Genomic DNA, 26352 nt, shown 5'->3' with positions numbered 1-26352 from the left:
CCCCTCCCTGCCCACTTTATTAACCCACCAATACCATTAGACCCCCCCTCCCTGCCCACTTTATTAACCCACCAATACCATTAGACCCCCCTCCCTGCCCACTTTATTAACCCACCAATACCATTAGACCCCCCTCCCTGCCCACTTTATTAACCCACCAATACCATTAGACCCCCCTCCCTGCCCACTTTATTAACCCACCAATACCATTAGACCCCCCCTCCCTGCCCACTTTATTAACCCACCAATACCATTAGACCCCCCCTCCCTGCCCACTTTATTAACCCACCAATACCATTATACCCCCCTCCCTGCCCACTTTATTAACCCACCAATACCATTAGACCCCCCTCCCTGCCCACTTTATTAACCCACCAATACCATTAGACCCCCCTCCCTGCCCACTTTATTAACCCACCAATACCATTAGACCCCCCTCCCTGCCCACTTTATTAACCCACCAATACCATTAGACCCCCCCTCCCTGCCCACTTTATTAACCCACCAATACCATTAGACCCCCCTCCCTGCCCACTTTATTAACCCACCAATACCATTAGACCCCCCTCCCTGCCCACTTTATTAACCCACCAATACCATTAGACCCCCCTCCCTGCCCACTTTATTAACCCACCAATACCATTAGACCCCCCCTCCCTGCCCACTTTATTAACCCACCAATACCATTAGACCCCCCCTCCCTGCCCACTTTATTAACCCACCAATACCATTAGACCCCCCCTCCCTGCCCACTTTATTAACCCACCAATACCATTAGAGAACCCCCCCTCCCTGCCCACTTTATTAACCCACCAATACCATTAGACCCCCCCTCCCTGCCCACTTTATTAACCCACCAATACCATTAGACCCCCCTCCCTGCCCACTTTATTAACCCACCAATACCATTAGACCCCCCCTCCCTGCCCACTTTATTAACCCACCAATACCATTAGACCCCCCCTCCCTGCCCACTTTATTAACCCACCAATAACATTAGACCCCCCCTCCCTGCCCACTTTATTAACCCACCAATACCATTAGACCCCCCCTCCCTTCCCACTTTATTAACCCACCAATACCATTAGACCCCCCCTCCCTGCCCACTTTATTAACCCACCAATACCATTAGACCCCCCCCTCCCTGCCCACTTTATTAACCCACCAATACCATTAGACCCCCCCCTCCCTGCCCACTTTATTAACCCACCAATACCATTAGACCCCCCCCTCCCTGCCCACTTTATTAACCCACCAATACCATTAGACCCCCCCCTCCCTGCCCACTTTATTAACCCACCAATACCATTAGACCCCCCCTCCCTGCCCACTTTATTAACCCACCAATACCATTAGACCCCCCCTCCCTGCCCACTTTATTAACCCACCAATACCATTAGACCCCCCTCCCTGCCCACTTTATTAACCCACCAATACCATTAGACCCCCCTCCCTGCCCACTTTATTAACCCACCAATACCATTAGACCCCCCTCCCTGCCCACTTTATTAACCCACCAATACCATTAGACCCCCCTCCCTGCCCACTTTATTAACCCACCAATACCTTTAGACCCCCCTCCCTGCCCACTTTATTAACCCACCAATACCATTAGACCCCCCCTCCCTGCCCACTTTATTAACCCACCAATACCATTAGACCCCCCCTCCCTGCCCACTTTATTAACCCACCAATACCATTAGACCCCCCCTCCCTGCCCACTTTATTAACCCACCAATACCATTAGACCCCCCCTCCCTGCCCACTTTATTAACCCACCAATACCATTAGACCCCCCCTCCCTGCCCACTTTATTAACCCACCAATACCATTAGACCCCCCCTCCCTGCCCACTTTATTAACCCACCAATACCAATAGACCCCCCCCTCCCTGCCCACTTTATTAACCCACCAATACCATTAGAGGACCCCCCCTCCCTGCCCACTTTATTAACCCACCAATACCATTAGACCCCCCCTCCCTGCCCACTTTATTAACCCACCAATACCATTAGACCCCCCCTCCCTGCCCACTTTATTAACCCACCAATACCATTAGACCCCCCTCCCTGCCCACTTTATTAACCCACCAATACCATTAGACCCCCCCCTCCCTGCCCACTTTATTAACCCACCAATACCATTAGACCCCCCCTCCCTGCCCACTTTATTAACCCACCAATACCATTAGAACCCCCTCCCTGCCCACTTTATTAACCCACCAATACCATTAGACCCCCCTCCCTGCCCACTTTATTAACCCACCAATACCATTAGACCCCCCCTCCCTGCCCACTTTATTAACCCACCAATACCATTAGACCCCCCCTCCCTGCCCACTTTATTAACCTACCAATACCATTAGACCCCCCTCCCTGCCCACTTTATTAACCCACCAATACCATTAGACCCCCCTCCCTGCCCACTTTATTAACCCACCAATACCATTAGACCCCCCCTCCCTGCCCACTTTATTAACCCACCAATACCATTAGACCCCCCCTCCCTGCCCACTTTATTAACCCACCAATACCATTAGACCCCCCCTCCCTGCCCACTTTATTAACCCACCAATACCATTAGACCCCCCCTCCCTGCCCACTTTATTAACCCACCAATACCATTAGACCCCCCCTCCCTGCCCACTTTATTAACCCACCAATACCATTAGACCCCCCTCCCTGCCCACTTTATTAACCCACCAATACCATTAGACCCCCCCTCCCTGCCCACTTTATTAACCCACCAATACCATTAGACCCCCCCTCCCTGCCCACTTTATTAACCCACCAATACCATTAGACCCCCCTCCCTGCCCACTTTATTAACCCACAAATACCATTAGACCCCCCCCTCCCTGCCCACTTTATTAACCCACCAATACCATTAGACCCCCCCTCCCTGCCCACTTTATTAACCCACCAATACCATTAGACCCCCCCTCCCTGCCCACTTTATTAACCCACCAATACCATTAGACCCCCCTCCCTGCCTACTTTATTAACCCACCAATACCATTAGACCCCCCTCCCTGCCCACTTTATTAACCCACCAATACCATTAGACCCCCCCTCCCTGCCCACTTTATTAACCCACCAATACCATTAGACCCCCCTCCCTGCCCACTTTATTAACCCACCAATACCATTAGACCCCCCCTCCCTGCCCACTTTATTAACCCCCCAATACCATTAGACCCCCCCTCCCTGCCCACTTTATTAACCCACCAATACCATTAGAGAACCCCCCCCCCCTCCCCCCTCCCTGCTTGCATTATAAACCGTAGCTTTATTAACCCACCGGTACCTTCTATTAATGTCGGTTTGGTTTTATTCCACTCATTGATCAAGTTCGTTTTTTATATTAAACGAAGCAGAGCACATTCTCCCCATTTTTAATGCTGTGCAATTACATTTTTGGACATTATTATTTGTGCAAACACACACACGCACTTTAGTTTCACCACTACTGTTGGCCTGTCTCTCTCTCTCCCAGGTTTCAAAGCTGGTCCATGCCATAAAGATGGGTTGGATCAAGCCCCGTAAACCCAAAGAGACCACCCCTCAGTACTACGACCTGTGGGCCAAGGAGGACCCCAACGCCATCCTGGGGCGCCACAAGATGCACGTCCCCGCCCCCAAGATGAGGCTGCCTGGACACGAGGAGTCCTACAACCCCCCGCCTGAATACCTGCTCACAGAGGAAGAGGTAAATAGTTCATTCATCACACAATTTATTATGCATAATTATAAAAGTCTTTGTTGGAGTGCATTACGTGCTGTTCTTGTCTGCACACACATACTTGGACAGAAATATTTTTTTGCAACATCAGAATTTACCTCAAAATTCTCTTAGTAATTGGCAAAAATTGTACAGTAGCAGATCAATTGGTAGCATAGAACAACTGGAGCGTTTTGGTCCCGAGTTCCCTCCTTGTAACTATAGTCAATAGTATACAGACCAATCATTAACCAGTATACAAACCAGTCATTAGTATACAGACCAATCATTAACCAGTATACAAACCAGTCATTAGTATACAGACCAATCATTAACCAGTATACAAACCAGTCATTAGTATACAGACCAATCATTAACCAGTATACAAACCAGTCATTAGTATACAGACCAATCATTAACCAGTATACAAACCAGTCATTAGTATACAGACCAATCATTAACCAGGATACAAACCAGTCATTAGTATACAGACCAATCATTAACCAGTATACCAACCGGTCATCATTATACCGACCAATCATTCATCAGTATATAAACCAGCCATCAGTATACTCACCCACCATTGGTTCTTCCTCCCCCTGTCAGAGACTGGCTTGGGAGCAGCAGGATGCAGAGGACAGGAAGCTCCCGTTCCTCCCCCAGAAACACTCCTGTCTGAGGGCCGTGCCCGCCTTCTCCCGCTTCATCCACGAGCGCTTTGAACGCTGCCTCGACCTCTACCTGTGCCCCCGCCAGCGCAAGATGAGGGTGAGACTACAGACCCTGCCTGAATGTCTAGATAAATAGTACATTGATTTGAAGATGCTCATAAAGAAAAGTACAGCTCATTTTGAAGGACCCCTCTATTTCAGTTGGGTGGTTCTCAACTCGTTCCTCAACACTGTTCAGAGGGGTGGGGTTAAATGTGGAAGACCATTTCAGTTGAATGCATTCAGTTGTACAACTGACCAGGTATCCCCCTTTACCTTTCCTTTCATCTCACATGGTCTCCACAGGTGAATGTGAATCCAGAAGATCTGATCCCCAAGCTGCCCAAACCCAAGGACCTGCAACCCTTCCCCACCACCATGTCCCTGGTAGGTCAACCACTGGAACTGCTGTGAATATTCTATTGGAAATGCACCTCATTGTAAGGACCTGTATTTTGCGCAATCATGTGACATGCCTGGATTTTAACCTTTTTGTTTAAAGCTTTTTCATCAACTTGTTCCCTTCTCTTTTCAGATGGTCCAGCACCATCCTCAAACAATTGCTTACATGTTTGGTCTAATTGTCATTTCTGGATAAGCCTTAAAATACAGGATCATTTAGTATTTTATTAGAATCCCCATTAGCTGTTGCCAAGGCCGCAGCTACTCTTCCTGGGGTCCAAACAGAGATACAACATTACATCAAACAAAACATTGTGCATTATACAAATGTACATTACTCCATTATTACATTACACTGTTACAATACTACATTACTAAGAATAGTGTGTGTGTCTTCACAGTCCTCTTTGTGAGGTGTTGTTTTATGTTTTTTAAATCTGATTTTACTGCTGCTAGCTGCTAGTTACCTGAAGTGGAAGAGGTCCATGTATTGTTTTAAAATCTTGCTATGTCACGTGATTGTGTAAAACACAGGACCCTAGATGGGGTGATGATCCTAAAATAAGAAAATTAAGTTAGTACCAATCATGACCCTAATGATATATCCTCTTAACAGGTGTACCGTGGCCACACCAGTCTGGTGCGTTCCATCAGTGCGTCTCCCACTGGCCAATGGCTGGTCTCAGGTCAGTGTTAAGTCCCTATTCACCTTTAATGTGATGCGGTAACACCTCTGACTCTGCTGCTGTTTGGCTAGCTCATCAGTTTGCCTTTTTCTTAGTCAGTATCAAACTGTCTCCCTGGCAATGTGTTAATTCAGTTTGCCTGTTTGAGTCAGTATCAAACTGTCTCCCTGGCAATGCGTTAATTCAGTTTGCCTGTTTGAGTCAGGAGCAAACTGTTTCCCTGGCAATGCGTTAATTCAGTTTGCCTGTTTGAGTCAGTATCAAACTGTCTCCCTGGCAATGTGTTAATTCAGTTTGCCTGTTTGAATCAGGAGCAAACTGTTTCTGAGTCAGTAGCTAACTGACTTCTTAAATCATCCCGAAAGCGTGAGCCATGATGTCATGTATGGCTGTGTTCCCCAGGCAGTGTCATGTATGGCTGTGTTCCCCAGGCAGTGTCATGTATGGCTGTGTTCCCCAGGCAGTGTCATGTATGGCTGTGTGCCCCAGGCAGTGTCATGTATGGCTGTGTTCCCCAGGCAGTGTCATGTATGGCTGTGTGCCCCAGGCAGTGTCATGTATGGCTGTGTGCCCCAGGCAGTGTCATGTATGGCTGTGTGCCCCAGGCAGTGTCATGTATGGCTGTGTGCCCCAGGCAGTGTCATGTATGGCTGTGTTCCCCAGGCAGTGTCATGTATGGCTGTGTTCCCCAGGCAGTGTCATGTATGGCTGTGTGCCCCAGGCAGTGCCATGATGGCTGTGTGCCCCAGGCAGTGCTGAGATGTGCACCGTGAGATCAGTGACCCATACTGGGGCGCTGGAACGTCAGCAAGAGGCTAGAGAGAAACCAGCGTCTACAGACCAGGAGAAATGTAGGCTATGCAGCTAGGCGGCCATACTTACTGCCTGGCACACATCTAGGAGGATAAATCAATCACAGATAGCTTCCTAGCCTGTCTAATTTTCCCCTCATCCATCTTAGACTTAAATAGTCATTGTCTTTTATAGCTTCTGGCTAGCTGGCTGTTCTCCGCGGTCAGTCAGAGAACAGTAGGCTTTCCTTGGGTTGTTAATGTTAGTACTATGTAGAACAGGGATCATCATCTAGATTCAGCTGCGGGACGATTTCTTTCTTGAGCGGATGGTCGGGGGGGGTTTGAACATAATTACTAATAATTTGTAGACTGCAAATTGATCGCAAGAAGCCCAAACGGATATAATATTTGACTAAAACATAATCATTTCTCAAACCTTGGTTAAGTTTGTATACGATCACGTCTCTATTATCCGTGGGAAGTTTTCTTAAATTAAAATCACTTACAGCTGATTTCCTGGTGTTTTTACAGTCTTATGTAAAATAAATAAAAAATACCTGATGTAGAAAAGTCATCCCTAATGGTTCTCCTTTCGGCGATGAAGGGTAGCCATTAGAAGTAATTATACACGTTGACTACAGATTCTTACCAGGAAAATGACGTGTACGATTCAAAGTAAGACTTGATAGACATGGATGTGAATTTAATAACATGGAGGTGAGGGAAGGAGGGACTGTAGATTGCTCACTCAGTGTTGGCTAGTTTCCCTCAGTTTAATATGGTCTGTGCCTGGGGGACACTGTCAGATATGAAGTAAGGGCCCTAGCCATATAAAACGAAGGTGGCTTTGTCTTTCCACAGTCATGAGGTATGGCTGACTAGAGAATCTGGTCTGAAGAGGTGGGATTATTGCTAGTATTGTAGTAACTGTACAGTATGAAAAGTTCAGGACGTATTGAGAATAATGTAAAATTATGAAATACACTGAACAAAAATATAAACACAAAAATTTCAAAGATTTTACTGATTTACAGTTCATATAAGGAAATCAGTTAATTTAAATTAGCCTCATGCAGCGTGACACATCTATGCATAGAGTTGATCAGGCTGTTGATTGTGGCCTGTGGACTGTTGTCCCTCTCCTCTTCAATGGCTGTGTGAAGTTGCTGTATACTGTTGGGAACTGGAACACGCTGGCGTACACACCAATCCAGAGCATCCCAAACGTGCTCAATGGATGACATGTCTGGTGAGTATGCAGGCCATGGAAGAACTGGGACATTTTCAGCTTCCCGGAATTGTGTACAGATCCTTGCGACATGGGGCCGTGCATTATCATGCTGAAACATGAGGTGATGGCGGCGGATGAATGGCACGACAATGGGCCTCAGGATCTCGTCACGGTATTTCTGTGCATTCAAATTACCATAGATAAAATGCAATTGTGTTCGTTGTCCTTAGCTTATGCCTGCCCATACCATAACCCCACCGCCACCATGGGGCACTTGACATCAGCAAACCACTCGCCCACACAACGCCAAACACGTGGTCTGTGGTTGTGAGTCCGGTTTGACGTACTGCCCCAAATTCTCTAAAACAATGTTGGAGGCGGCTTATGGTAGAGAAATTAACATTAAATACTCTGGCAACAGCTCTGGTGGACAATCCTGCAGTCAGCATGCAAATTGCATGCTCCCTCAAAACTTGAGACATCTGTGGCATTGTGTTGTGTGACAAAACTGCACATTTTAGAGTGTTTTTTTTATTGTCCCCAGCACAAGGTGTACCTGTGTAATGATCATGCTGTTTAATCAGCTTCTTGATATGCTACACCTGTCAGGTGGATGCATTATCTTGGCGAAGGAGAAATGCTCACTAACAGGGATGTAAACAAATGTGTGTACAAAATTTGAGAGAAAGAAGCTTTTTTGTGCGTATGTCAAATTTCTGTGATCTTTTATTTCAGCTCATGAAACATGGGACCAACACTTTACACGTTGTGTTTATATTTCTGTACAGTATACATGTCAATTTAATAACTTTTAATAACACTTATTTAGTCTTTATTCCCTGGCCTTACTCTTCTATGACAGCCATGGAAATCTCTATTCCCCAAGCCATAGTCATACTGTAGGGATATTTTACTGTATGGTCGGCAGTTTAATATCAACACTGGACAGGCTGGGCAGTAGCCTACAGGGACAACTACAAAATGGTGGCAATTACACACGTTTTGATTAAGTTTCCATTCACACTAGTACCAGGCCCTCAAAGGGAGGGAGGTAGGGAGTGAGTGAGAGAGAGGTGACACGTGGGCTAGTCAGAGAAAGACAGGAGAGGGAGGTGAAGGAAGGAAGGATAGAGTGAGTGAGTGAGCGAGGCTGCCTGGCAGCAATTTAGTGGCAATATCTGTTGAGCCGTCCATAACAAAGGATTTCATAAAGGCCCATATGCAAAACCACTACAGTCAGCGCCACTCTTTTGAATTGCTGTAAAATATATTAAACCAGTCGTAAAACCCTCTTTCCCACAGTAAAAATGGCAGTTGACAACCTCCCAGGAATTGCAGCCCCCGCCCCATACCGCCCTCACCTTCCCTCACCCCCCCTTCTTCAATTTGTTTTCCTATTGTGTGAGGGTTGACAGATAATTCATTCCATATCAGTGTGTGGTTCTTTTTAATGATGACTGTTACTTTGACCCACTCTGTCTCTAAATAGGGGGCTGTCTGGACTGGGGTAGTGCTAGCTATCGCAGGGGGCTAACGCCAACCCCACCCACACCAAGCCTGTACTCACTGCTCACTAACTCAACCATACTAAAGTTGGAAAATATTATTACGAAGAAGCTACCAAGGCCAACAGCAGTAAAAACACAGCCAGACAATGTCCCCATGTTAAAAAAGACTTGTAACAGGAAACCAAGGTAATGCTGTGAAATCATTTGTCGGTTGTGTCATACATTCTTCTGGAGACGTCTCCAAAACTGTAAAACATGACGATGACCTACCCCACACCAAGCATGCTCTCTCTTCTCTCAGGACTGGAATGAGTTTTATAGACTTCATAATTATGCTCATTTTTTAAATGTTGCATAGAGGCATTCCATACCTCTTACATCCGTTATAGTCTGTGTCCCAAATGGAACCCTATTCCCTTTATAGTGCACTACTTTTTACCAGGGCCCATAGGGACAACCACAGGGCTCTGGTCAAAAGTAGTGCACTATGTAGGGCAGTGTTTCCCAACCCTGGTACTCCAGTACCCCCAACAGTACACTTTTTTTAAAAATAGCACACCTGATTCTACTTGTCAACTAATTATCAAGCTCTCAATGAGTTGAATGAGGTGCGTTTGTCAAGGGCTACAACGAAACTGTGCACTGTTGGGGGTACTGGAGGACCGGGGTCGGGAAACACTGATGTAGGGAACAGGGTGCCATTTGAGACACAGACATGGAACATTGTACTGATCGTCCTGGGTTGGACTCGGGCTTGACTCTGTGTACAGTATATTCACACCCACACTCCCAGCAGTAAACAAACTGGGGTTACGATGTTCCCGGCTCCACATTCCCTACTAATGATGTGGCCACAATGGGTAACGTGGTGCGGTGGCAGCTCCTCCAGCTCCAGCCCTGCGGGTGACGTTCCCTCTGAACTCTGGATAGGGCTGAACACTCAACCTTTCAACCCTTCCCTGGTGGTTAGGACCGGGAAGGACGGAATGCCTCCCTTCACACGCCGTCCGGGTTGGGATTAGAATGTCACCGGCTTTTAATGGATGAAAGTACGGAATCCTATGTATGGAACAGGGTTCTCTCTTTAGAAATGTAGCCCCCCTTTTACTAACCACATCTGGTTGGGCCAGAGGTGGCCCCTCAAACTTTGTTCTGAAGGACCTGTGACATTATAGACACTCTAAGGTTAGGTTAACTCCCCTAGCTGGTCCCCTTCTCTCTCGCTCCTTTCCACAACATCAAACCCAGCTGAATATAGCTAGTCATTCTTGTAAAAGAACACACAAGTGTTGCTTTGGAACACAACTGCAAATTATCTGGGCTGTTTGTGTGGAGATGTGAGGGGTCTGTCCCAGGCGGGCAGCCCAGGGACAGAGGCCTCTGTGAGGTCACAACAGGAAGAACACAGCCCTGTGAACCAAAGTGCAATAACACCCACCAGTGGCACCACTACCAAGATGCTACCGTAAACTAACTGATTGTCATGTTTTTGTGAGAGTTAGTTGACTGTTTTTGTGAGGGTCCTTGTCACTGAGTGTACAAAACATTAAGAACAAATTCAAAGGAAATCAAATGTTATTGGTCACATACATGTGTTTAGCATATGTTATTGTGGGTGTAGTGAAATTCTTGTGCTTCTAGCTCCGACAGTACAGTAATATCTAACAACTAATATCTAACAATTTCACAACATATACCCAATACACACATCTAAGTTAGGAATTGAATTAAGAATATATACATATATGGACGAGCAATGACAGAGCGGCATGGACTAAGATACAGTAGAACAGTATAGAATACAGTATATACATATGAGATGAGTAATGCAAGATATGTGAACATTATTAAAGTGACTAGTGTTCCATTTCTTAAAGTGGCCAGTGATGTCTATAGGCAGCAGCCTCTAATGTGCTAGTGATGGATATTTAACAGTCTGATGGCCTTGAGATAGAAGCTGTTTTTCAGTCTCTCGGTCCCAGCTTTGATGCACCTGTACTGACCTCGCCTTCTGGATGATAGTGGGTTGAACAGGCAGTGGCTCGGGTGGTTGATGTCCTTGATGATCTTTTTGGCCTTCCTGTGACATCAGGTGCTGTAGGTGTCCTGGAGGGCGGGTAGTTTGCCCCCGGTAATGCATTGGGCAGACCGACCCCCCCCTCTGGAGAGCCCTGCGGTTGCGGGCGGTACAGTTGCCATACCAGGCAGTGATACAGCCTGACAGGATGCTCTCAATTGTGCATCTGTAAAAGTTAGTGAGGGTTTTAGGTGCCAAGCCAAATTTCTTCAGCCTCCTGAGGTTGAAGAGGCTCTGTTGCGCCTTCTTCACCACACTGTCTGTGTGGGTGGACCATTTCAGTTTGTCAGTGATGTGTACGCCAAAGAAGTTGAAGCTTCTCCACTGCGGTGCTGTCGATGTGGATAGGGGAGTGCACTCTCTGCTGTTTCCTGAAGTCCACGATCATCTCCTTTGTTTTGTTGATGTTGAGTGAAATAATATTTTCCTGACACCACACTCCCAGAGCCCTCACCTCCTCCATATAGGCTGTCTCTCCGTTGTTGGTAATCAAGCCTACTACTGTTGTGTCGTCTGCAAACTTGATGATTGAGTTGGGAGGCATGCTGGGCCACGCAGTCATGGGTGAACAGGGAGTACAGGAGGGGGCTGAGCACGCACCCTTGTGGGGCGCCAGTGTTGAGGATCAGCGAAGTGGAGGTGTTGTTTCCTACCTTCACCACCTGGGGGCGGCCCGTCAGGAAGTCCAGGACCCAGGTGCACAGGGCGGGGTTCAGACCCAGGGTCTCGAGCTTAATGATGAGCTTGGAGGGTACTATGGTGTTGAATGCTGAGCTATAGTCAATGAACAGCATTCTTACGTAGGTATTCCTCTTGTCCAGATGGAATAGGGCAGTGTGCAGTGTGATGGCGATTGCATCGTCTGTGGATCTATTGGGGGCGGTAAGCAAATTGAAGTGGGTCTAGGGTGGCAGGTAAGGTAGAGGTGATATTATCCTTGGCTAGTCTCTCTCAAAGCACTTCATGATGACAGAGGTGAGTGCTTCGGGGCGATAGTCATTTAGTTCAGTTACCGTTGCTTTCTTGGGTACAGGAACAATGGTGGCCATCTTGAAGCATGTGGGGACAGCAGACTGGGATAGGGAGAGATTGAATATGTCCGGAAACACACCAGCCAGCTGGTCTGCGCGTGCTCTGAGGACGCGGCTAGGGATGCCGTCTGGGCCGGCAGCCTTGCGAGGGTTAACACGCTTAAATGTCTTACTCACGTCGGCCATAGGGAAGGAGAGCCCACAGTCCTTGGTAGCGGGCTGCGTCAGTGGCACTGTGTTATCCTCAAAGCGGGCGAAGAAAGTGTTTAGCTTGTCCGGAAACAAGACATCAGTGTCCGCGACGTGGCTGGTTTTCCTTTTGTAGTCCATGATTGTCCGTAGACCCTGCCACATAAGTCTCGTGTCCGAGCCGTTGAATGCCGACTCCACTTTGTCTCTATACTGATGTTTTGCCAGTTTAATTGCCTTGCGGAGTGAATAGCTACACTGTTTGTATTCTGCCATATTCCCAGTCACCTTGCCATGGTTGAATGCGGTGGTTCGCACTTTCAGTTTTGCGCGAATGCTGCCATCTATCCACGGTTTCTGGTTAGGGTAGGTTTTAATAGTCACAGTGGGCACAGCATTTCCTATACACTTCCTGATAAACTCAGTCACCGTTTCAGTGTATTCGTCAAAAATAATTTTTGCATAGACTGACCAGGTGAATCCTGGTGAAAGCCATGATCCTTTATTGATGTGACTTGTTAAATCCACTTCAATCAGTGTAGATAAAGGGGGAGAGACAGGTTAAAGAAGGATTGTGTATGTGTGCCATTCAGAGGGTGATTGGGCAAGACAAAATATTTAAGTGCCTTTGAACGGGGTATGGTAGTAGGTGCCAGGCGCAACTTTGGGAAGCATTGGAGTCAACATGGGCCAGCATTCCTGTCAAATACTTTCGACACCTTGTAGGGTCCATGCCCCGACGAACTGAGGCTATTCTGAGGGTAAAAGTGTATCTATATTGACATAAGCTGTTTTGTAAAGGTTTAAATCCTAAGCAACCTGTCTACACATTGTTGGAAGTACAATAGACCAACATAGCTACTGTAATCGTCAGAGCTGTGCCTTTGAAAACATTTGTAGAGCATGGTTGAAGTATGCATTGTGGTTCTCATGTAAACTTCAGACCAATACCAACTTCTCACTTAAAACATAGTTTTTTTGTTTTTATTTCCATGGTTTTTACACTGGAAGGTGATTATACCAAGGATTTGTCTGCCATAGAAACCATTGGGCCGGCCACCAAATCCCACATTTTTTAGAAATCAATTTTCTGGATGGAAAAACGCTTTCAGTGTAAACTTAAGACTTAAACCAAATATGAAGTATGTAGAGAAGATAATGGACCTATATATTGTTTTATAATATATTATTTAAGAACTAAGAATCACCTAAATAAAAGCTAAACAGTCAGGGGAATTGAAAATTCCATAAACAATGAATTTAACAGTATTGATTTTGTTATTAAGTTTGAGCAAAAGAACACAGCATTAGCCATGACAAAATGCATAGAACTGCAGGAAATTCTCTTTAAAACTGCAGAAATTGCTTTAAAAAACAAACATTTGAAACAAACAATAAATAGGACAAAATAACAGAACTTGAGCGTGCATAACTATTCACCCCCCCCCCCCCAGTCAATACTTTGTAGATCCACCTTTTGCAGCAATTACAGCTGCAAGTCTCTTGGGGTATGTCTCTATAAGCTTGGCACATCTAGCCACTGGGATTTCTGCCCATTCTTCAAGGCGAAACTGCTCCAGCTCCTTCAAGTTGGATGGGTTCCGCTGGTGTACAGCAATCTTTAAGTCATACCACAGATTCTCAATTGGATTGAGGTCTGGGCTTTGACTAGGCCATTCCAAGACATTTAAATGTTTCCCCTTAAACCACTCAAGTGTTGCTTTAGCAGTATGCTAAGGGTCATTGTCCTGCTGGAAGGTGAAACTCCGTCCCAGTCTCAAATCTCTGGAAGACTGAAACAGGTTTCCCTCAATCATTTCCCTGTATTTAGCACCATCCATCATTCCTTCAATTCTGACCAGTTTCCCGTTCCCTGCCGATGAAAAACATCCCCACAGCATGATGCTGCCACCACCATGCTTCACTGTGGGGATGTTGTTCATGGGGTGATGAGAGGTGTTGGGTTTGCGCCAGACATAGCGTTTTCCTTGATGGCCAAAAAGCTCAATTTTAGTCTCATCTGACCAGAGTACATTCTTCCATATGTTTGGGGAGTCTCCCACATGCCTTTAAGCGAACACCAAATGTTTCTGCTTATTTTTTTCTTTAAGCAATTGCTTTTTTCTGCCCACTCTTCATAAAGCCCAGCTCTGTGGCGTGTATGGCTTAATGTGGTCCTATGGACAGAAACTCCAATCTCCGCTGTGGAGCTTTGCAGCTCCTTCAGGGTTATCTTTGGTCTCTTTGTTGCATCTCTGATTAATGCCTTCCCTGCCTGATCTGTGAGTTTTGGTGGGCGGCCCTCTCTTGGCAGGTTTGTTGTGGTGCCATATTCTTTCCATTTTTTTATAATGGATTTAATGGTGCTCCGTGGGATGTTGAAAGCTTCTGATATTTTTTTATAACCCAACCCTGATCTGTACTTCTCCACAACTTTGTCCCTGACACTTGTCATGTGACACTTAGATTGCACACAGGTGGACTTTATTTTATTAATTATATGACTTCTGAAGGTAATTGGTTGCACCATGTCTTATTTAGGGTCTTCTTAGCAAACGGGGTGAATACATATGCATGCACCACTTTTCCGTTATTTATTTGTTAGAATGTTTTGAAACAAGTTCTTTTTTTCATTTCACTTCACCAATTTGGACTATTTTGTGTATGTCCATTACATGAAATAAAAATAAAAATCCATTGAAATTACAGGTTGTAATGTAACAAAATAGGAAAAACGCCAAGGGGGATGAATACTTTTGCAAGGCACTATACTACATTACCTGTAAACAATTGAGTTTTTACAAAACATACAATTTACAATTCAGGGATGGCCACAATTGCTCTTGAAGAGCTACAGGGTTATGCAGGCTTTCTTGTTCAAGCCCAGTTCAACCACACCAGATTCTACTATTCAAGGTCTTAACAGCTGAGGACTTAATGAACAGCTGAATAGTAGAATCAAGTGTGGTAGTTCTGGGGTTGAACAAAAAAGCCTGCATATCCCTGTGGCTCATCAATAGAGTTTTGGTAACTCCTGACACACAGTGACATGACAAACACCTGTAAAATACAAAGTCATTAGACAAGTACAAAACACTTTGAAGAATACATATTTACAAACCTGACATTGGATAGGTGTTCTAAATCCTTTATCTACAAAAGTTCTTAGGAATGCTGTACACGGCGGCAGGTAGCCTGGTGGGTAGGAGCGTTGGACCAGTAACTGAAAGGTTGCTGGATCAAATCCCCAAGCTGACAAGGTAAAAATCTGTCGTTCTGCCCCTGAGCAAGGCAGTTAACCCACTGTTCCCCGGGCGCCGAAGACGTGGGTGTCGATTAAGGCAGCCCCCCGCACCTCTCTGATTCAGAGGGGTTAAATGCGGAAGACATATTTCAGTTGAATGCATTCAGTTGTTCAACTGACTAGGTATCCCCCTTTCCCAAGCTGTCCAACTCCAGTAAAAGAGCACAAATTCACAGATTTATAAATGGCAGTACAAATATGAAAACAGATGGGAGTACTCACAGATTTGGAACAGAACATACATACTGATAGTGTGCAATGTATTGTGTCCATATGAATACGCTTAAGTCCTTTGTCAGCTCCACGTGGGCCAACTTGACACATTCCTTAGCTTCTCAAATGACAGAAAGTGGCGCCTGAAAAGGAGAAATGTTTACAGCCTGTGCAACTTATCGCGTGCATTTGTACCGTAGGGATGGCGTGCATCTGACGGATGAGGGCAACAACGTCTTCCTTGAGCGTTTGAGAGCTGGTTTCTCCACTGTTCTGTTGTAGCAAAGACGCGCGTACTAGTAAACATCACACTTTTTTAAGAGACACCTAAATTCAATAAATTAAAATAAGCGCAGACCGTGCATGCATTATTTGTTTTCAATTTGCGTGTGCGCGCCTGTGAGTGTCGGGAAAGGGGAAATGGGGGGGTCAAAATGGGGTCAAAAACTATACACTAAAGAAAATGATCAAAATAGCCAGGTCAACGAACCCATGTCCTTCAAATTCCAGGGCGGTGACGCTAACCGTTACGCTACAAACCCTGTTATAGATACCTCAACTTGACACTATTTAAATGGACAGTCCGGAATGTTCCGAAATGTTTTTGTTCATTCAGTACTGATTGAACGTGTGGCTTGGAAATACTCCCTAGAAAGGCAGAAACCTAGCGAGGAACCAGGCTCTGAGGGGTGGCCAGTCCCCTTCTGGCTGTGCCGGGTGGAGATTATAACAGTGCATGGCCATTAAGGCCAGATTTTTCTCCAAGATGTTCAAACATTCATAGTTGACCAGCCGGGTCAAATAATAATCACAGTGGTTGTAGAGGTTGCAACAGGTCAGTACATCAGGAGTAAATGTCACTTGGCTTTTCATAGCCAGGCATTTAGAGGTTGAAATAGCAGGTGCGGTAGAGAGAGAGAGTTGAAAACAGCAGGTCTGGGACAAGGTAGCACGTCTGGTGAACAGGTCAGGGTTCCATAGCCGCAGGCAGAAGAGTGGAAACTGGAGCAGCAGCACGACCAGGTGGACTGGGGACAGCAAGGAGTCATCAGGCCAGGTAGTCCTGAGGCATGGTCCTAGGGCTCAGGTCTTCCGGGAGGGAAGGGAGAGAGAGAGGATTAGAGGGAGCATACTTAAATTCACACAGGACACCAGATAAGACAGGAGAATAACACCAGATATAACAGACTGACCCTAGCCCCCCGGCACATAGACTACTGCAGCATAGATACTGGAGGCTGAGTCAGGGGGGGTCAGGAGACACATTGTTGTTTTACCTGGATGCTTCGTTTGCAAACCGCACCCCTGCTACTTTTTACTTGTGGATAGCGACTTCAGGTTTTCAGGGAACTCATTGAAAAGTAACTTGACACTGTGTTTGTAAGTCATTGCAAATTTGGAGTATAATGACAAGAAGAAAATGTCATTGACATAGTAGGGAGCGTACTGAATCAATGGATCTTAATGGATCTTCTAACAGCGTGTGTGCATGTATTATAAATCATGGCAGTTTTCCCAAAGTTCCCAAAGTTTGGTGTATCCAACTGGCTATAATGGCAGCCAAGGACGTTCGCTAGCTTAGTTGTTTGTGCTCTGATTGCACACAAGTGTCCAGGTCAGCAGTATTCAAACATATTCAGGCCAAATGAGTCTAATGGTCACCTTGTGGACACTGTAGCCTAGTTTTAATCTGAGGTCTAGAATTTGAGGTTTGGGCAAAGAAAATGTCTGACAACCCTAATGCTAACGACCCTGTAAAAAATCGGGCATATTGGTTCTTGGCAGGAGAATAATAATGCTGTTGCTTACATGGCTTTCAAACCAAGGTGCCCTAGAAAGTCCTCAGTCCGTCAGTCTGTCCCCCTGGAGCCTCATTTGATCGTGCTGACCAATAGCGCTGCTCCTGTCTGTTGACTTACGTTGTGGTTTGCACTCGTCCACTGAGCCTTGAACTCTGAACTCTGAGGTTACAAACCACGCGTCCCTTTCAGTTTTATTCTATAATTTTGCTAAATGTTCTTATCCTGTCCAGTGACACAGCCTTGTATTTATGTCAGATTGATGTCCAGACCCCCCCAAAAAATCTGCTTGTCGTATTCTCAAGTAGGCGAGTAAGCACACTCCAAACTCCTGGATCTGCCCCAGTGTATTTCAGAGTAAACCATTGACATTGACCTAGAATTAAGCAAGTCCCCTCAATAGAAAGGGAAGATGAGGAGAGCTGTTAACCCAGTTTTACAGCCCCAGACCTCTCCCTCTCCTCAAACAAGCCCTCTCCCTCTCCTCAAACAAGCCCTAGACCTCTCCCTCTCCTCAAACAAGCCCCAGACCTCTCCTCAAACAAGCCCCAGACCTCTCCCTCTCCTCAAACAAGCCCCAGACCTCTCCCTCTCCTCAAACAAGCCCCAGACCTCTCCCTCTCCTCAAACAAGCCCCAGACCTCTCTCTCTCCTCAAACAAGCCCCAGACCTCTCCCTCTCCTCAAACAAGCCCTAGACCTCTCCCTCTCCTCAAAAGTGTTTCCAATGTGTCCGCATGCGACTCACTCGACCCTTTGGCCAATTCACCGGCCGTCTGTTCACAGCCGGACCACAGCTATGTGCTGCCAGACGGACTGGTCTCGCGCTCTCTCTCTCTCTCTCTCTAAACCGCCAGCTGGACACAACCTCACGGCCGGGTCGGGCCTGTCCCTCCAGTTCTATATCCGTCGCTGCCGCAGGGCTCAATACTCACGGCCGGGTCGGGCCTGTCCCTCCAGTTCTATATCCGTCGCTGCCGCAGGGCTCAATACTTAAAAAGTGATTATGGTTTTTCGAGTTATTACACTCCACCCTCTGGTCTGGAGACGCTTTTTCCCCCCAGTTGTTTTCTTTGCGTTTTATGGAGCATGCAGGTATAAAAGTAACATTTTTACTACTACTGCCTCCCGCTCTTACGTTGGAGCAGCATAGCGTCGATAGTTCTGTAATCCAAGGTGGTTGGTTTGCGTAGTGCCTGTGGGTTCCCAGTTTTCCTTATTGCGTGCCAGCAGTAAGGAGAGATGTGGTTCTGATTGGGACCTCTCTTTCTTTCACTCTTTCTTTCTCAAACAAACCCCCTAACAGGAAAAGGGAGACAACATTCATGCCAAAAGTATTGTCCAAAAGAAAAGGTGTATTAGAAGTGTCAGTGCTCCGTTGGCTCCTGATAGAAGTGTGATGGCAAACCAAACAGCAAAAGCAGACCAAGACAGGAGGTTGCCAAAGACTCTAGAAAGGTCTATTAGAAATAAGACCGCTCCATGGCTAGTGGACACATTATGGCAAAGAAAAAACATGTCAACCTGAATGCAAATTATTCTTTGGCAGTGCTCTCCAGTGACACTGCACACACTCCCAGAAGGCATTAGTTAGTTAGGATGCATCCTAAATGGCACTCTATTCCCTACATAGTGCACTACCTTTGACCAGAGCAGCCCATAGGGTCGTACGATGTAGGGAATTGGAGCACAGCCTTAGTGTGTCCAGATCGGCCAATGATGTGTCACTGTGTCAGGCAGCGGCGGTGGTTTCACAGGCAGTTGGAGAGGAGAGGCAGAGAGAGGGAGAAAGAGGGAGAGAGAGGCAGAGAGAGAGGCAGAGAGAGGGGCAGAGAGAGGGGCGGAGAGAGAGGGGCGGAGAGAGAGGGGCGGAGAGAGAGGGGCGGAGAGAGAGGGGCGGAGAGAGAGGGGCGGAGAGAGAGAGGCAGAGGCAGAGAGAGCTGCATTCAGGAAGAACGTCTGTTTTCACTCAGCTGATGAGCAGCAGGCAGCCCAGGAAATCTGTCTGGCTGCTTATCATGTGTATTATACACACACACAGATAACTTTTGAACGCATGTAAACCACGAACATACAGCTTTACAGACAAACACACACACACACAGTTAATTGATAATGTATTGAAGAGGCGTACGTTCTATTTTTGCTATATAAAGATGAGCTACATTACCCTGAGGTAATATCTGAACTTTTCCCACTATTACTGTGTATCGCATTATTATTAATCAACACAGGATGCGTCCCAAATGGCACCCTATTCTCTATATAGGGCACTACTTTAGCCAGAAGTAGGGCACTACGTACACAGTATGGAATAGGATGCCATTTGGGACGCACATACAGTCTCCCATTAACTAACCCCTGTCAAAGCAGTGACACAAACCAGGCCCAATCCCCCTCTACCCCTGTGCCATTAGTTTGTGATCCCCTCTCATATAGGTTCGTCAGCCTGCTAGCTCTGAGCTCTCCCAGTTTATTTATGGGCTACTTTTAACACTTTCACACTGTGGCAACGCAACGAGGCCTGGCGTCCGGAGACCACACTTGCTGCCAGGGCACACACAGTCACGCACACACACACACACACACACTGCTGTTATGGGCCCCCTGTTGACTCTGGTGGTCTGACCTTTGACCCCCCCCTCTCTTCCTCCAGGCTCAGACGACTGTACGGTGCGCTTCTGGGAGGTCAACACGGGGCGATGCATGAAGACGCTGGAGGTGGGCGGAGCTGTGAAGAGCGTGGCGTGGAACCCCAACCCGGCCGTCTGCCTGGTGGCTGTGTGCTTGTAAGTCTCCTCCTCATACAGTTTATTTCCACCTAATGGGTGCTCCATTCTTTCCTATGTCCTGAGTTCTCCTCTGTGTCTTCATCACTGAACATAGAGTATACTTTGTATGTGTTGACAGACCGAATGATTTCATAGTGTAGTTTCAGAGGTTAACCAATAACCACTACAACCCGTTTATAATTGTTAGTATGTGGTACTACTGATGCCGCTGTCAACAAACTTTGAGAGGACTTTTCCGCTTTACTGCCGTGACATTATCATGACTTTAGCAAACTAACTTCTAGATAACCCTGTAGGTTCCTGTAGTCCAGTGTCACTCTGACTCGCTGTCTCTCTCTCCCTATCTCTCCCCCTCCCTCCCTCTCTCCCTCAGTGAGAGGACAGTGCTGCTGTTGAACCCAGCTCTGGGAGACAGGCTGGTGGTGAGCTCCACAGACCAGCTGATTACCTCCTACGAGCCCCCAGAGGAGGACAAGGAGCAGGCTGTTACGTGGGCTCTGTCTGAGGGCCCGGAGCACAACAAGGGCCACCGCCTCACCCTCACCCACCCAAAGGTAAGAGTCCTGAACCTACCCACACCGATTAACCCTCACCCACCCCAAGGTAAGAGTCCTGAACCTACCCACACAGATTAACCCTCACCCACCCCAAGGTAAGAGTCCTGAACCTACCCACACAGATTAACCCTCACCCACCCCAAGGTAAGAGTCCTGAACCTACCCACACAGATTAACCCTCACCCACCCCAAGGTAAGAGTCCTGAACCTACCCACACAGATTAACCCTCACCCACCCAAAGGTAAGAGTCCTGAACCTACTCACACAGATTAACCCTCACCCACCCCAAGGTAAGAGTCCTGAACCTACCCTCACAGACTTATCCTCACAGGGCTCGACATTAACACTTGTCCTCTTGTCCAGGAAAAGCAACAAATAAATTGTCGGACAAGAAGAATATAGATCTAAGTTCTCCGAATGGACAAGTAAAAAAAAATCACACATCACAATATCAAACAATTACTCTGATCAGAATTGGATCAAAGAGGTCAATATTGGAATAATACATAAATAAAAAAAGCCTACATTTCAAAGTGTAGGTGATGTGCCTCCTGTCCAAACCCAGACATGAGGGAGGCGGCAGAAAATGTAGCCAAACTTTAATGAGACTTTTAATTATGGCCTACATAAATATAGACTTAACGCCAGTCATGTTTTACAAATATAATGAAGGAGAATTAACATTGACGTCTAAAGGCTTGATTCTGTCCACATACTCGAGGCAATGGTTTGTTCATATCAAATGGTCACAAGACCGGAGCATAAAAGACAGTACCCACCTTGAATCTGATCGGAGGCGGTCAGCATTTTAAAACGATTTAATCATAAACTTCATTGTTTAAAACCTGGATGTTTTATGTCGTTTTATGAAGCGTCTTACCTTGTTTCAAAGTAACCTAGCCTAGCCAAAATACGACCATAGAAATGTAGGGAATTATTTTATAAACACTTAACATGCTATTGAAACCAGCATTTTTCTCATGTTATATTGGTTTTCAAACTCATCGTTATTTTATTGTCCAGCAGCCAAAGGCATAATCCTAGTCATATTAGTGACCCATGCTAGTTGATGCATCTCTAGGTCTCCCCTCTTTCTTAATTTCTAACTAATATTTTCATCTGTCACATGAAACCGCTCTTGCGTGTGGTGCGCTTTTGACAACAGTGTTTTCCCGCTACTTGCATTTTGGAACATTTGCGTGTAGCCTACAGGCATGTGCGCATTGTTGTTTTTACAGTTTTTGATGTGCAGTGAATTTTGGATCTGTCGTCCCAGAACTGTCCCAGGGTCATATTTTGTTACTTGAGCTTCCTACTTGTCCGAAGGAAAAGCCCTGCCTCACCCACCCCAAAGTAAGGCCCCGAAACTATCCCAATGGCCCCCTCACCCACACCCATCCCAAGTTAACAGTCCCTAACCCAACTCCCCTTCACTCCCACCCAACCCTTATCATGACTACTGTAAAGGTAAAAGGCTATCCTTAGTACGTCCCGAGGACCCTATCTAGGGTTTAAGCCACAGGGAACTGAGAATACCAGATAGAAAAATATTCCAATGGACATACTGGGAACCCCCATGACATCTTTTTTTGTCTTTACCCCAGTAAACCTTTCTAGTCCAACACATGAGCTGTAGCTTGGAGGCTTTTCAGGATTGGCAAAACCAGAGTAGATTGTGGTTAGCCGTTTTCCTCAAGGCAATGGAAAGGAATATAAGAGCTTTCCATTTTCCCCCAATTAAAACAAATATATATATTTTTTTGTTGTCACAGATGCACATGGCATTTGGAAAGCCTACAGCACTAATAGTAGCTAAAATAACTGCCGGGAGATTTTCAAGTGTCTGGAGAGATTATCATTGGATTAATGTACTTTAGCTGTAGTCCTAGATGGACTATAAAACATGTATTATAATGTGTTACTATAATAGTAGTGTATAGTTAGTAGTAATATCTCCATCTCCCCCCTCCTTTCTAATTTTCTCCCCCTCCCTCCCTCCCTCCCTCCCCCCTCCCTCCCTCCCTCCCTCCCTCCCTCCCCCCTCCCTCCCTCCCTCCCTCCCTCCCTCCCTCCCTCCCTCCCTCCCCCCCCCCCTCCCTCCCTCCCCCCCTCCCTCCCTCCGTCCTCCAGGCGGTGAAGCAGGTAGTGTGGCACGGTAAGGGTGACTACTTGGCCAGCGTCATGCCTGACAACAGCAGCAACCTGCAGGTGCTGATCCACCAGGTGAGCAAGCGGCGGACGCAGAACCCCTTCCGTAAGAACAAGGGCCTGGTGCAGTGCGTCTCCTTCCACCCCCTGCGGCCCTACTTCTTCGTGGCCACGCAGCGCTACGTGCGCGTCTACAACCTCATCAAGCAAGAGCTGACCAAGAAGCTGATGGCCAACTGCAAGTGGATCTCCAGCATGGCCATTCACCCTGGAGGTCAGTGCAGCGCCAGAGGTCACAGGTCCCCCCCTCAGACAAGACCGTATGATGTACTGTAAAAGGGTGTGGAGAGAAGGCGAAAATGCACTTTCAATAAAGTTTGATTTGATGTTCATTCTCGAGGAGAGAATGAGTAGAGAAGTCCGATATGTGTTGAATATCTGGACCACCTTCATATTGGATCAAATTGTATAAATATGTTTTGCTCTATGGCTACTTAGTTAGAGAATCCAGGATATTTAGTTGTTCTGACCCGTCTCTGAATCTCCCTCCTTAATGTTCCTGGTCAGGTGATAACCTGATCTGTGGCAGCTATGACTGCAGACTGGCCTGGTTTGATCTGGACCTCTCCACCAAACCCTACAAGATGCTGCGGTGAGTGAACATTTGTAATTATTGACAGTGAATAATAGTTTTTGACCATGGGTTATTGTTAAATGATGGTTATTCATAAGATTAGTGTTTTATTGGATCTGAAGTCTTTTGTCTATTTTATCCCAGGCACCACAAGAAGGCTTTGAGGGGCGTGGCCTATCACAAACACTACCCCCTATTCGCCTCTGGTGCTGATGACGGCAGTGTGATCGTCTGTCACGGCATGGTCTACAAGTAAGTCACCTCAGCCCATCAATACAATATTACATCTTCCCTTCTCTCTCTGTCTCTCTCTCACTTCTCTCTTCTGTCTCTCTTCTGTCTCTTCCTCTATTCTGTCTCATGTGTATAACCACCAGCTTTTCCTATTTTTTGTTTTGTTTTATTTTCTCTCTCTCTCTCTCTCTCTCTCTCACTCTCACTCTCACTCTCACTCTCTCACACACACACACACACACACACACACACACACACACACACACACACACACACACACAATATCTCTGAACCCATTTTGGGCTGTCCTCCATCACATATAGAGCCACTTAGGTTATAAAAAATCTCTGAGAAAGGGTAATGAAGCGTGTACAGTTGAGGGCAAAACATCTCAGGATCCAACCCCTTCATCAGTCTCCATCTAATAGATATCTTTATGTTACAACCAAATATGTTATTTTTGCCCCTGCGTTCCGTTTCCAACTCGCCAAAATGTTGATGCCTATTCTACAAACCATGTTTCCTGTATTGTACGTTTCATTTCGACAGTATAACCCTCAATGGCATTTGAATGAAGAAAAAATAACTTTAGAAAATTGTCTGCCGTGTTCTGATGTCATAACATATCTCTCTATTGCTCTCTCTATCCATCTTTCTCCCTCCCTCACTCTCTCCCTCTTCCCCTACCTCTCTCTCTCTCTCTCTCTCGCTCTCTCGCTCTGTCTGTCTCTCTTCCTCTCACAGTGACCTGCTCCAGAACCCTCTCATTGTTCCAGTTAAGGTACTGAAGGGTCACCAGATAACCCACGACCTGGGGGTCCTAGACGTGACCTTCCACCCCACCCAGCCCTGGGTGTTTTCCTCAGGGGCTGACGCCACCATCCGCCTCTTCACCTAACCATCTCTACTGTCACCTTGGTTACGTCAAATTACACCCTATTCCCTATATAGTGCACTTCTGTAACCACAGTAGTTTGACAAAAGCGGTGCACTATATAGGGAATAAGGATACCTCGGTTACATCTCAAATGGCACCCTATTCCCTACATAGTGCACTACTTTTGAACAGGGCCCCTATGTGGGTAGAGCACTATGTAGGGAACAGGGTGTCATTTGAGCCAGAGACCATATTGAAGTACCTGACCACAGCTTGTTTTAACCTGCAGCCTCACCTGAAAAACAAATGATGACCAACAGAGGCTGATTTTGAGATATGTGTGTATTTAAGATGCTTCCCAGACTCCTCCTCTGTCCTCTGACAGCTATGTCTCAGGGAAGAATCAAATCAAGTGCCTGATATCCTCATGTTTAGTAGCCATGTGAGTATTTGTCCAAGCTAAGAGAACACCAAACACCAACCACACAGCCATAATCTCTCTCTCTCCTCAGTGAAACTGAGACAGTAAAAACATGTCGAATCTGGACTGGGCAGGAAAGCCCATTTCCGTCTCTGTAGCTGTTCTGTGCAGCTGCCTCGTACCAGCGCATAAGAGTCGAACCACTAATGCTTGGACATTTCAGACAGCCCCCGTGACAAAATATACTGTATGTCCAGAGATGGAGCTTGCCAATAGAAACAACTGTGAAGAACAAAGCTGTTGTGGGCCCCCAGAAGGCCCCTGTCCTATAAGTAAATGTGTAAATCTCTCTCCGAGTCGCTCTTTGAGTGTACGCAATGGATGGCCAGTTGAGATTCTGCAGGACTACGGTCAATGACATTATACACTAGGGTAGTGATGTTTGAGCCCTTTTTAAACTCGCTTGAATTGTAAAACCTTCTCTGACTGCTTTTCACGACAACTTTGTCTGTCTGCTACGAGTATTTCTTTTAAATTAAAACTGGTGTTCCCTGAGGCGTCTGAAGTGTGTTTTGTTTGGGTCTCGCTCTTCCTTCTCTTTTGCGTCGGCGGCCGGCGGGTCAGGGAGGGTGAACTCAAAACCTCTGAAATATATGCAACCAGGGATGTGGGTTTTCCTTTCCTTTCCTCCTCAGCTCAGCCCCAGACGAGAGCCATCACAAAGTGGTGGATTATGTATCGTTCTCTGTCAAGTCAAGGCAGGGCCGTGCTGTGCTACGCTGTACACCTGTGGCTCCCTCCCTCTCTCTCACACAGCGCTCTATCAGTGTCTTTGTCCCAAATGGCACCCTATTCCCTATGTAGTGCACTACTTTTGACAAATGGCCCATAGGGCTCTGGTCAAAAGTAGTGCACTATATAGGGAATAGGGTGCCATTTGGGTGTGTCCGTCTCAGTCCAGTGGGATACAGTGTACTGCACTGCTGTCTGAGCTGGGTAGACAGACATGGCTTCACTGTACATGG

The 26352-nt window shown here is 46.5% G+C and overlaps 1 protein-coding gene across 3 annotated transcripts in view; it reads left to right on the top strand.

The window, feature by feature from the left end:
- Nucleotides 1-25882, top strand: part of LOC311121208 (ribosome biogenesis protein bop1-like) — a 91543-nt gene extending 65661 nt beyond the window's left edge. For 2 of the 3 annotated variants that reach the window (XM_084157935.1, XM_084157933.1), the window contains exons 7-16: nt 3496-3708; nt 4327-4488; nt 4737-4817; nt 5449-5518; nt 20320-20452; nt 20829-21009; nt 23144-23435; nt 23729-23813; nt 23940-24047; nt 24774-25882. In XM_084157935.1, coding sequence (XP_084014061.1) covers nt 3496-3708; nt 4327-4488; nt 4737-4817; nt 5449-5518; nt 20320-20452; nt 20829-21009; nt 23144-23435; nt 23729-23813; nt 23940-24047; nt 24774-24927 — 1479 coding nt within the window. In that variant the 3' untranslated portion in view covers nt 24928-25882. The remainder of the gene's footprint in view (nt 1-3495; nt 3709-4326; nt 4489-4736; nt 4818-5448; nt 5519-20319; nt 20453-20828; nt 21010-23143; nt 23436-23728; nt 23814-23939; nt 24048-24773) is intronic. The other variant, XM_084157934.1, reaches the window with a different exon arrangement.
- Nucleotides 25883-26352: the final 470 nt, after the last annotated feature.

The sequence above is a fragment of the Coregonus lavaretus genome, assembly GCF_964263955.1.
Source record: "Coregonus lavaretus genome assembly, chromosome: 3".
In the NCBI taxonomy this organism is placed as follows: domain Eukaryota; kingdom Metazoa; phylum Chordata; class Actinopteri; order Salmoniformes; family Salmonidae; genus Coregonus; species Coregonus lavaretus.
The sequence above is the reverse complement of the archived record's forward strand: the minus strand, read 5'-3'. Positions and strand labels throughout refer to the sequence as shown.